At 41.6% G+C, this 12,776-nt stretch overlaps 2 protein-coding genes across 3 annotated transcripts in view; both read right to left on the bottom strand.

Annotated features, from left to right (window-relative positions):
• LOC106605164 (DNA repair protein XRCC1) overlaps positions 1-3,225 on the bottom strand; it is a 36,104-nt gene extending 32,879 nt beyond the window's left edge. The window contains exons 1-2 of the mRNA XM_014200540.2: positions 2,850-3,225; positions 2,371-2,463 (exon numbers count right to left, since the gene is read on the bottom strand). Of these exons, the coding sequence (XP_014056015.1) occupies positions 2,371-2,463; positions 2,850-2,900 (144 nt within the window). The 5' untranslated portion in view covers positions 2,901-3,225. The remainder of the gene's footprint in view (positions 1-2,370; positions 2,464-2,849) is intronic.
• Positions 3,226-4,618: 1,393 nt separating this feature from the next.
• LOC106605187 (sialoadhesin) lies at positions 4,619-12,534 on the bottom strand. Of its 2 annotated transcripts, XM_045718391.1 has the most exons (9): positions 12,437-12,534; positions 11,193-11,591; positions 10,078-10,389; positions 9,610-9,873; positions 9,054-9,326; positions 8,500-8,599; positions 8,042-8,189; positions 7,677-7,897; positions 4,619-4,972 (listed from the first exon to the last, which is right to left on the bottom strand). In XM_045718391.1, the coding sequence occupies exons 1-8, from the start codon at positions 12,489-12,491 to the stop codon at positions 7,694-7,696; spliced, it is 1,755 nt and encodes a 584-aa protein (XP_045574347.1). In that variant the 5' UTR covers positions 12,492-12,534; the 3' UTR covers positions 4,619-4,972; positions 7,677-7,693. The 2 variants fall into 2 exon arrangements, with proteins under 2 accessions (XP_045574347.1, XP_014056043.1); XM_014200568.2 differs by lacking the exon at positions 4,619-4,972 and having other exon boundaries at positions 7,235-7,897.
• Between the last annotated feature and the right edge of the window lie 242 nt (positions 12,535-12,776).

Here is a 12,776-nt window from a genome sequence, read left to right as displayed (position 1 = left end):
AATACAGAAATATCTAATTTACATAAGTATTCACAGCCCTGAGACAATACTTTGTAGAAGCACCTTTGGCAGTGATTACAGCTGTGAGTCTTTCTGGGTAAGTCTCTAAGAGCTTTCCACACCTGGATTGTGCAAATGTTGATCATTGCTAGACAACTATTTTTCAGGTCTTGCCATAGATTAGCAAGTAGATTTAAGTCCAAACTGTAACTCGGCCACTCAGGAACATTCACTGTCTTCTTGGTAAGCAACTCCAGTGTAGATTTGGCCTTGTGTTTTAGGTTATTGCCCTGCTGAAAAGTGAATTCATTTCCCTGTGTCTGGTGGAAAGCAAACTGAACCTGATTGGATTTTTTGTGTGCTTAGCTCCATTCCGTTTCTTTTTTATAAACCCTTCATGACCATACATTATAGATTTCATAAGGCCTTTAGTTATGGCCTAGTTTTCCCCCCAACATTGTGGTCTGAAAAACCTGGCCATATCAGATCTGCAAGTTAGAATATGCTGGGTTGTGAAGTAATTTGTCATTCCTATTGGAATCAAGCTTTAGGGAGTAGGGATGTGACAATTGGAAATGTTTTCTTGTCAGTTAGACATTTTTTATCGGTTTCCATTAAAACTATAAGAAACACTCCTCCAATTCCAAGTGAATTCACAATGTAGATGTCTACATCGTGCTTCCGGCAGAGAGAAAGTTGTATCGCTACTGCTGCTCTTGCCTTTCACGTGTCGCGTGTAGCTTGTTTTTGTCGTCCAATCACAAGTCATCAAACCGGCACTAGGCTAAAGTCAGAGCTAGAACCTCCATGTGGCAAGTTATTAGCTCCCGAGTGGCGCAGCGCTCTAAGGCACTGCATCTCAGTGCTTGAGGCGTCTCTACAGACACCCTGGTTTGAATCCAGGCTGTATCACAACCGGACGTGATTGGGAGTCCCATAGGGTGGCGCACAATTGGCCCAGCTTTGTCCGGGTTTGGCCGGTGTAGGCTGTAATTGTAAATAAGAATTTGTTCTTAACTGACTTGCCAAATTAAGAGTAAAAAAATATATATCTATGGAAGATGGAATTAAAATGACAGAACAAGAAGTTAAATGAGAAGGACAAGCTACAACACCAAGAGCCAACAGGTAGGCTGCTACATAATAATCTGAATGGAGTTGTTACTGTAAGATTGAGAAGGGGAGAAAGTGTATAGTTAAAGTTATACAGTTTCAATTAGCCTAGCTAACATTTGCTAGCTAGCTGGCTTAACGAGCTTCTCTTGGTTTGATGCAGTCAATACAGGTACAATGTAATCCAGGGCTCTCCAAAACTGTTCCTGGAGAGCTACTGTCCTGTAGGTTTTCGCTCCAACTATAATCTAGAGCACCTGATTATAATAATTATCTGGTTGATAAACCAAATCAGGTTACGGTAGATACAACTGGGGTTGGAGCGAAAACCTACAGGAGGGTAGTTCTCCAACTGGGGTTAAAGAGCCCTGGTGTAATCAGATGAGATGATAAATAACTAGCAATAAGTAGTCTACCAGCACAAGTTGACTTGGTCACTATCTCTCTCCCCCCTCTCCTTGTCACTCACATTTGAGCTGCTGCTCTGCTTTTTTCCCTCCTACTATCTTTACAGCATTGGTTAGGGGCTCAGAAGTAAGCATTTCACTGTTGTATTCGGCACATGCGACTAATAAAATTTGATTAGATTTTTGTTGCGTTAGGTATTTATTCAACTTTTATTTTCCCTTTATGATGATGACGATCGGGACCTGTTAGTGGTAGCTATTCAGTTAGGGAGTTTTACTTAAGGTTGAAAATCCCAATTACTTTAAAAAATGTTAACGTTTACTTACACCCCTAGTAGGGAAGATATTCAACAATTGATTATCTACAATCTGCATTCAGAATAACTGCTATGGTGAAGAACTCATCACACAAGACTACCTAAAACATCTAAACTGGAACAACCATCTATCTCAGTACGGGTGCAATAAGTCCAACCACTTACAGATTGGAATATTATAGGAAAATGCACGTTATTTGTCTTAGATCAATTAATTAATGTGCATGCAGAAACATACAGTCTATATTAAAACAAACTATTCAAAAAAATCAACCCGCAACAAAGCATGCTGGGAAATATGATGGGCCACTCCAAAGTATTTTTCATTCAGAGAATCAACAGAAATTAACTAAGTCGAGTAACGACACCCGTGTAAATCCCACTGGTGTTAACCCCACTAGAGTCAACACTCACAACACTTTTGACCTCAAAATCGAGAATTTAACACCCACAAATTTGCTGTATGAATTGGAGTCTGTGAATTGTTACACAATCCCATGAAAACACAGAGCAGAGGCGAAGTAGCCTATTACCTGTATAATGACGGAGGTCTGTTTCTCCCCTGGCCTTGCTGCTTTCCATTTTCTGTATGTGTCTGAGCTCAGCAGGTTGTCAGCCTTGTGAGTCTGCAAGGAAACAACAAGAATAGCTAGGACCCCATGATCTGCAATTACCATCTGGTGTTATCACTGGAAATGGGTGTTACTGTTTACATTCAAGAAAATACATTTTTTGACAACAAGAAATGACTGGGAAGTGTACTGTAGCTAGCTAGCTACTTCGAATGGTGCAAGCAAATACTGTTCAGTACTGTCACAATGATTATGTTCTGGTGGGCTGAAAAAAAGCCATGTGCAGACTGTACTTATATACAGTAGAGGGCTAGACAGTCGACATTATCTCTCAATCAGACAGCAAGCAAACTTAGCTAGCTAACACTTTAGGAAGTTAGCAAGCGGGCTTACGAATACTGTATTAGCTAATTCGTCTAGATAGTAGTTGGACAACTTACATTGTCTTCGGTGCTGCAAGACACTACGTGCTTGAGTTTTATCTCCGGCATTTTGCGCCAGTCACTTGACTTGTCAAAAAAGTGATGCGCTTTATTTGTGTTTTTTCAGTTAATCAAAAGCTCTACGCTTGCTAGCTAGTTAGCAATTGCCTGGGTAGCAAACAACGGAACACGTTTATAGAAAGCAAAACACCTCTAAATGCTTAATAGAAGTACCGTGTTTGACATTTCTGTGTTTTATGCATTGTATTTGACTTCCCTGTGAATTTTATTCTAATGTAAAGGCGGACAAAAACAGCCGAAACGTATTTGGAGGTTGAACCGTGCCCCCTGAATTTCACGCCAAAATCCCTCTCAATTCATAATCTCTGACGTAACTTCCGGTTGATATTTTATTTAGCCAATCAAAACAGTTGACGCTTCTTCTTATTCTTCTTCGTGTGGTTTTACGGCCGACTAGACTCTTTGTTGCGTATTTCTGCCTTTAACAGTTCGAAAAGAGCATTGCACATTGTTCACAAAAAAGGGAAATGGGGAGAAAAGGAAATTGCACCACCATCTAACCCTATATATACAATATTGTAGCGACCCGCACAGACAGTTGTGGGTTATAAACCCAGGGTCGTTACAATATGTACCACTATCCCCACAAACCTCACCACCCCTTCCCACTACTTTGGCCCTAACAGATCCTACGCTAGGCTGTCGGCCTGGGTACCTGGAACCTTCTGCCTAAAATATCTGCCCCCCAAAAACTTCTCTGTGGTTGTTTCAGAACCCACTACGGTGTTTCGGGTGCGTTGTTTGTGTTGGGAAAAGTGAAGTGTTTCAATTGTGGGGGTGGCCATGTTGCTAGGCATCAGAAATGTCCTGTGCGGTTGAGACAGGTTGAAGTTTCCAGGGTGCAATTAGTGCAGAAAGTGTCATATGCTCTTACTGGATTATGTATGATAGTGTATATTGCAACCAGTATGGGGGTATACTCTGCCACTTACTGGATTGTATTTCATGTTGGTGGTAAAACAAAATATTAAAAAGAGAGAGGGTATAAATGCTTATCAACATTAAAAGCACATAAAAAAGCTTTATTTCGTAACATGAATATAGAACCAGAACATACAAATAGCAGAATATGAAATTGCTTTTTAGTGTAGTGAAGAATGGCTTTTGCTTTAGTAACCATCAATCCTCTTGAGTACAGGGTCAGGATGGGAGGTGAAGAGAGGAACATATATAAAACACATACAAAAGTGATTGTTTTATAAGAGAGGTGTGTCTAACACCTTTATCATCATCACATCATACAATCATGTTCATCCCATCTAGAATATCATTATACAGACATTATACATGTAATGATGCAAAATGTACTGCATGAAATAGGTGAATATCATGTGTGGACCATTATCTTCATCAGCCACAAAGTACAGTGACTTGCGAAAGTATTCACCGCCTTGGCATTTTTCCTATTTTGTTGCCTTACAACCTGGAATTAAAATTTATTTTTGGGGGGTTGTATCATTTGATTTACACAACATGCCTACCACTTTGAAGATCCCCTTTTTTTTACTGTGAAACAAACAAGAAATAAGACAAAAAAAAAAACAGAAAACTTCTGCGTTTATAACTGTTCACCCCCCCCCCAAAGTCAATACTTTGTAGAGCCACCGTTTGCAGTAATTACAGCTGCAAGTCTCTTGGGGTATGTCTCTATATGCTTGGCACATCTAGCCACTGAGATTTTTGCCCATTCTTCAAGGCAAAACAGCTCCAGCTCCTTCAAGTTGGATGAGTTCAGCTAGTGTACAGCAATCTTTAAGTCATATCACAGATTCTCAATTGGATTGAGGTCTGGGCTTTGACTAGGCCATTCCAATACATTTAAATGTTTCCCCTTAAACCACTCGAGTGTTGCTTTAGCAGTATGCTTAGGGTCATTGTCCTGCTGGAAGGTGAACCTCCGACCCAGTCTCAAATCTCTGGAAGACTGAAACAGGTTTCCCTCAAGAATTTCCCTATATTTAGCGCCATCCATCATTCCTTCGATTCTGAGCAGTTTCCCAGTACCTGCCGATGAAAAACATTGAAGAGGCGACTCCGGGATGCCGGCCTTCTAGGCAGAGCTGCAAAGAAAAAGCCATACCTCAGACTGGTCAATAAAAAGAAAAGATTAAGTTGGGTAAAAGAACACAGACACTGAATAGAGGAACATCCCGGAGTCGCCTCTTCACTGTTGACATTGAGACTGGTGTTTTGCAGTTACTATTTAATGAAGCTGCCAGTTGAGGACTTGTGAGGCGTCTGTTTCTCAAACTAGACACTCTAATGTACTTGTCCTCTTGCTCAGTTGTGCACCGGGGCCACCCACTCCTCTTTCTATTCTGGTTAGAGCCAGTTTGTGCTGTTCTGTGAAGGGAGTAGTACACAGCGTTGTACAAGATCTTCAGTTTCTTGGCAATTCTTCGAACAAGAATAGACTGACGAGTTTCAGAAGAAAGTCTTTGTTTCTGGCCATTTTGAGCCTGTAACCCACAAATTCTGATGCTCCAGAACCTCAACTAGTCTAAAGAAGGCCAGTTTTATTGCTTCTTTAAACAAAACAACAGCTTTCAGCCGTGCTAACATAATTGCGAAAGGGTTTTCTAATGATCAATTAGCCTTTTAAAATGACAAACTTAGATAAGCTAACACAACGTGCCATTGGAACACAGGAGTGATGGTTGCTGATAATGGGCCTCTGCACGCCTATATAGATATTCCATGAACAATCTGCCATTTCCAGCAACAATAGCCATTTACAACATTAACAATGTCTGCACTGTATTTCTGATCAATTTTATGTTATTTCAATGGACAAAAACTTTGCTTTTCTTCCAAAAACAAGGACATTTCTAAGTGACACCAAACTTTTGACCGGTAGTGTATATATATATACAGCTGAAGTCGGAAGTTTATATACACTTAGGTTGGAGTCATTAAAACTCATTTTTCAACCACTCCACAAATGTCTTGTTAACAAACAATAGTTTTGGCAAGTTGGTTAGGACATCTAATTTGTGCATGACACAAGTAATTTTTCCAACAATTGTTTACAGACAGATTATTTCACTTATAATTCACCGTGTCACAATTCCAGTGGGTCAGAAGTTTATAAACACTAAGTTGACTGTGCCTTCAAACAGCTTGTAAAATTCCAGAAAATGATGTCATGGCTTTAGAAGCTTCTGATAGGCTAATTGACATCATTTGAGTCAATTGGAGGTGAACCTGTGGATGTATTTCAAGGCCTACCTTCAAACTCAGTGCCTCTATGCTTGACATCATGGGAAAATCTAAAGAAATCAGCCAAGACCTCAGCAAACAAATTGTAGACCTCCACAACTCTGGTTCATCCTTGAGAGCAATTTCCAAACGCCGGAAAGTACCACGTTCATCTGTACAAACAATAGTACGCAAGTATAAACATCATGGGACCACGCAGCCATCATGCTCAGGAAGGAGACGCGTTCTGTCACCTAGAGATGAACGTACTTTGGTGCGAAAAGTGCAAATCAATCCCAGAACAACAGCAAAGGACCTTGTGAAGATGCTGGAGGAAACGGGTACAAAAGTATTTATATCCACAGTAAAACGAGTCCTATATCGACATAACCTGAAAGGCCGCTCAGCAAGGAAGAAGACACTGCTCCAAAATTGCCATAAAAAAGCCAGACTACGGTTTGCAACTGCACGTGGGGGCAAAGATCATAATTTTTGGAGAAATGTCCTCTGGTCTGATGAAACAAAAATAGAACTGTTTGGCCATAATGACCATCGTTATGTTTGGTTGAAAAGGGGGGAGGCTTGCAAGCCGAAGAACACCATCTCAACCGTGAAGCACAGGGGTGGCAGCATCATGTTGTGGGGGTGCTTTGCTGCAGGAGGGACTGGTGCACTTCACAAAATAGATGGCATCATGAGGAAAGGAAATTATGTGGATATATTGAAGCAACATCTCAAGACACCAGTTAGGAAGTTAAAGCTTGGTCGCAAATGGGTGTTCCAAATGGACAATGACCCCAAGCATACTTCCAATGTTTTGACAAAATGGCTTAAGGACAACAAAGTCAACGTATTGGAGAGGCCATCACAAAGCCCTAACCTCAATCCAATAGAACATTTGTGGGCAGAACTGAAAAGGTGTGTGCGAGCAAGGAGGCATACAAACCTGACTCAGATACACCAGCTCTGTCAGGAGGAATGGGCCAAAATTCACCCAACTTATTGTGGGAAGCTTGTGGAAGGCTACCCGAAACATTTGACCCAAGTTAAACAATTTAAAGGCAACGCTACCAAATACTAATTGAGTGTATGTAAACTTGCTACCCACGTGATGAAAGAAATAAAAGCTGAAATAAATCATTCTCTCTGCTATTATTCTGACATTTCACATTCTTAAAATAAAGTGGTGATCCTAACTGACCTAAGATTTTTACTAGTATTAAAAGTCAGGAATATTGAAAAACTGAGTTTAAATGTTTTTGGCAAAGGTGTATGTAAACTTCTGACTTCAACTGTATATATAATTTTAAAGGAGAGAAGGATAATCTTAATGTGCCACTTAACCCATTTGGTATACTTTTGCATAACTACTTGGTACAGTATGTATAATCATGCAAAATGATATCAAATGGATATGATATCATTTGTGCAATTATCTTCATCAGTCAAGCAGTACGTTCATGCTTGTATTGTTATACACTGCAAGAGCTCTCTTCCACTCCATGACATAGCTCTGGTCCAAGCCGTTAGTGCTAACGATCTGGACCAGAGCTATCCATGACATACCTCACTGAGAGATGAACTCAGATGATCTCTAGGTAGATAGCTGTTTCAGTATTATTGTCATTGGAGGCAGGGCTTTGTCTGTCTCTTGTTCCTCTGTCCACCGTTCCCCCTTGACTCTCTCCTCCTCTTCTCTCCCATCCTCGGCTCTCACCTCTTCTTCTCTCTCCCCCTCTCCTCTCTCCACCTCGTCTCTCCCCACCTCGCCTCCCCATCGGATGTGTCTGAGACACGACATGATGTGGTTAATCAGCCATTCAATTGTATATTTATGTTTCAATGGATAATAAAGCTATTGTATTGCACTGTATTGTAACATAACCATTTACAAGCAAAATTATATTTTTGGTACAGAACAGTAGGTGTACCTGTTTGGTCCGGACGAAAAGAGGGGTGCAGTTCTGGTAAACCAGCTGGTAACTGCCATTGTTGTAGGTGTTGGTGACCTCAGTGCAGTTGATGTAGAGGGGCATCCGATCCTGGTAGATCCCCATGTCCCCAGGATACACCGGAGGTCTGCAGGTCAGCACACGTATTTAAGGAATGAAGTTCAAGACAAGAGTTTGGATTAGAGAGGACATGATCATGAAACATCTACTTTTAAGATGTAATATTTCTCCTCTTGGAACGGTTTTACATGTGAATGAATAGTTCCTCTTTCAGAATTCTATTCAATGTTATCTTAAATGAAACAACGTATGTTTGATGTACTGGTATGTCATTTGGTTATTCCAAGTTTGTAGGACATCTGAAGTAACTGAGGAACAATGGTGGCAGACGTTAGAGAAGTCAGAGACAAGCAACTCTCAGAAAATATGTTTCTTACTTTCCGGGCCTCTTTCGACAGCAGAACAGGAGGAGTAGAGAGAGGAGGAAGGTGGCCAAAGAGATGCATACTGCAGGTATCACTTTCCACAGCAGAGAACCTGTCAGTCAACAACAAAAACACAGCTATGTAAACTAAAGATACCACTTTTTTTGCTCTTCAACCTTCAGCAAACAGATTATCTTCTTATCATATATTATACTGTATTATTATATTATATTATTGGAACAGGTTAACCAACCAGTGACATTGCAGGAACCATTCATACATTTGTAAGGATAATCTGAAAGAATAAGCCTTAGCGACCTTGAACGATTCATGCTTAGTATTTCACCCTCATATTTTACTCACAGTACAGATGCTTCCTACAATACACCATGTATAATGTGTGTGCATCTCAATTGTGTTTCCCTGTTTCCACATGTCCTCGCCTTCTTCTCAAAATACATGCGTTTTGAGAAGGAAGCGAGGAGAGAGGACGTGAGAAGTAAAGGAAATACATTTAAGATGCACCCATGTATTTCTCTTGTGTGGTGTGGTGCCCCGATGCTTACCATCCTTTGCTTGAAGCAGTGTGTGGGAGTCGTTGCCCAGTGCATTGATGGCGAAGCAGACTACACTCAGTGGAGTGTCCATGTGGCCCTTCAGCGTGGCTGTTAGTGTACCGTTCTCTGAGCCTACTGATGTGTTGTAACTGTATGGTGGAACACTACCGTTGACACTCCAGGTTACGGCAGGCCGGGGGTTGGAGTCTACAGAACAGCGACACAGAACCTCCAACCTCTCCACAACACAGTAGGAGGAGAGATGGAGGATGACAGGCTTGTCTGGGGGATAGAAGAAAGGGAGAGCGAGAGAGAGAGAGCAAGAGAAAGAGAGAGAGCATCATGGAAGGATCAGGGACGTTAGAGTACCTGGGATCTTCTATAAGGGGTCTGCCCTTACAGGTTGTGACACCGTATTTCAAGAACAATGTAGTGTCTCAATTCAAAATATTGTTCTTGTATCACAATGTAAAGTGTACAACTGTACAAACAGCACCCGCTAAATCCATACGAAGGAATTGGAAGCAAAATAATCGATCAAACATTGACTGTATAGAATTCTTACATTGAATGTTTAAGGAAGTCGATTTGGAACCTGCCCGTCCAATTAGGTTCTGGGCTGTGCAGCGGACCCTCATGTCGCGGGTCACATTATACACCCGGACCGTAAATGTGCGCTGGTGAAGGTCTACAGTTAGCCCATGTTGGGTGTATGACCACCTGTACTCTGTCACAGGCGGGTCAGCTTTACAGGAGCAGGCCAGTAACACGTTCAACCCCTCCTGGACAGTCAAGGTATGGACCTGGACTGTGACATCTTTGGGAGGGACTAGAGGAGAGATGCAATAGCAATCAAGGCCAGTATTCATAAAGCATCTCTGAGTTGGAGTCCTGATCTAGGATCAGCTCCCCAGCCTATAAAATCCTTTTAATTAAGTAAAATCTGATCCTAGATCAGCACTCTGAAACACTATGAATATGGGCCCTAACTTAGCATTGCAAACAATCATACATTTATATTGAAAGTACTTACATGTCACATGGAGCTCCTTTACGGTGTATACTCTTCTTCCTCCTGGATATACTGCCTCACACCTCATTCTGGGTTTGATGCGGTACGATGCGATAAAGGTGAGAGAGGTCTGTAGCGTAGGCCCCTGGCCCTGGGGCCGGAGTACATGCGGCTCCCCGTACTCGCTGCTGTTCTCCTGAGCTCCTCTCTCCCACCGCCACTGGAGGGTGGGGGCCTGGGAGGGACAGGAGTAACTGATGCTGCAGTTTAGTGACACCATCTGTCCTTCTGTCGCTGCCCACACACCGCTGATCACTGGGAGCTCTGGGGACTCTGTCAGTGAGGGGGACAAAGAGAGATAAGAACTGACTTGATGAACATAGTCTAAATGGGGATAAAGTAAATGTTTAGTCCATTAGCATTAGGGATAATTCAACTCAGGTTGTGTAAAAATTGGTAGATTGGTGTATTAACATGAGCCATATAAAATAACCCTCTTATAACGTATTAAACATGTTAACAACAAAAAGATAGCAGTTACTTTATCTCTATATAATAACAGATGAGAGGCAGAGATTCTGTTAAATAACAATAGATACACTGAGTGTAGAAAATATTAAGAACATCTGCTCTTTCCGTGACATACGCTGACCAGGTGAATCCAGGTGAAAGCTATGATCCCATATTGATGTTACCTGTTAAATCCACTTCAATCAGTGTAGATGAAGGGGAGGATTTTTAAGCCTTGAGACATGGATTGTGTATGTGTGCCATTTAGAGGGTGAATGGGCAAAACAAAAGTTAAGGGCCTTTGAACGGGGTATCGTAGTTTGTGTGAAGAACTGCAACGCTGCTGGGTTTTTCAAGCTCAACAGTTTCCCACAGTTTTCCGTGTGTATCAAGAATGGTCCACCACCCAAACGACATCCAGCCAACTTGACACAACTGTGGGAAGCATTGGAGTCAACACGGGCCAGCATCCCTGTGGAACGCTTTTGACACCTTGTTGAGTCCATGCCCAGACGAATTGAGACTGTTCTGAAGACAAAAGGGGGATGCAACTCAATATTAGGATGGTGTTCCTAATATTTGGTATACTCAATGTATGTAATTCTGTGCAATGAGATCCCTCTCACCTGACACAACGATATTGACGCTACTCGCCTTCCCCCAGTCTTTCTGTCCATGGCCCTTCAGCGCCAGCTGATAGACATTGGAGTCAGCCAGGTGGACCCTGTCAATCATTACAGAGCAGTCTCCATCGTCCGTGTTTCCCCATAGGGATGTCCGGCCCTGGAACGCCTTGCTGACCGTGGATATGTCATCCGAACTGAAAGCTGTACTCCGCAGGAGGAAGATGTAACTAGTCCTGTAGCGCAGCCTCACGCCCACCACCTTCCCCTGCCTGCCCAAGATGGAGTGAGAGGCTGGAGGAGTGAAGGAGCAGGGGATGACCACGCAGGAACCTGCCAAGGCAGGGACATGGTTTGGGACAGAGGGCACTGGGGACACAGCATAGGTGTCCTTCCAGAAGCCTGTTGGGATGAAGTAGCAGAGAAACATGAGCTATACCAAAAGTTAAAGCCCTGTAGTGCAACAATATGACTTGGCAACAATGTGACTTTGCAACTATGCCACTGTCTGGTAGATGTGAAGAAGATACTGTAGAAGTAAAAATAGTAGCACCACACTATAACAGAACAGAAGTAACAAATACTCCTAGCTAAAATTAAATCTTAAAGTCATGCTATGGAGGAAGAACATTGTGTTCACAGTACAATCAATTATCAATTATCAATGAACAATGAAATGAAATAGAATTGTACAAAATTTAAATAATTACTCTCTGTCCAGCTGTTTGTTGCCAGGTAGTCTGGCACAATGTGACATGGTGGGACATTTCACAATAGAGTTAAATTAAGAAAAGGGGAAGGGGCATGCTTCGTTTTGCTTTGCTTCCTACTGTACGAACGTGGTCTCTGTGCTTTAATTACTTATTTTGTCACCCTTTATATTGTTGAATACACAATTGCATCAGTGAATGGATAGAATTGTACAGAAGTAATTTTCCCTCTTTTTATAATAGTCCTGGGCCTCAATGCATGCGGCAAACTGCTCTGCAGCTCATTTTCGTCATATCTAAAAAAATATATATATTTGTCAATATATCCCTTACTTTACGTTAAAATGCCACAATATAAAACTGGATCACTGGTCAAATCTCCATGTTGCATCATATGTAATGTTACGTCAATGTAAGCAACTTACAGTTAGTTGAGGAGATAAAAAATGTGACTACCCCTATTATCCTAGTGATAAGGCTCTTCACATTTTAAAACATGGCAGTTAGTATTTAAATATAACATCATAAGCAACTCACCAAAGATCACAGTACACAGCAGGAGCATTCTGTCCAGACACATGACTAGAAGCATGCTCAACAGACACAACAGAGGGAAGGGTGGTGTGATGGAAGAAGAGGCGAGGAGGAAGTTGTTTTGGTTTCATAATGTCACGGTGACATGAACTTATTTTAAAACTCCTAACAATATCCCCAATAGTTGAAAATACTATATAGTTAAGCTAACACATTTCAAATAAAGTACAGTGAGGGAAAAAAGTATTTGATCCCCTGCTGATTTTGTACGTTGCCCACTGACAAAGAAATGATCAGTCTATAATTTTAATGGTAGGTTTATTTGAACAGTGAGAGACAGAAC

Source organism: Salmo salar, chromosome ssa05 (assembly GCF_905237065.1).
Source record: "Salmo salar chromosome ssa05, Ssal_v3.1, whole genome shotgun sequence".
Taxonomy (NCBI): domain Eukaryota; kingdom Metazoa; phylum Chordata; class Actinopteri; order Salmoniformes; family Salmonidae; genus Salmo; species Salmo salar.
The sequence above is the reverse complement of the archived record's forward strand: the minus strand, read 5'-3'. Positions and strand labels throughout refer to the sequence as shown.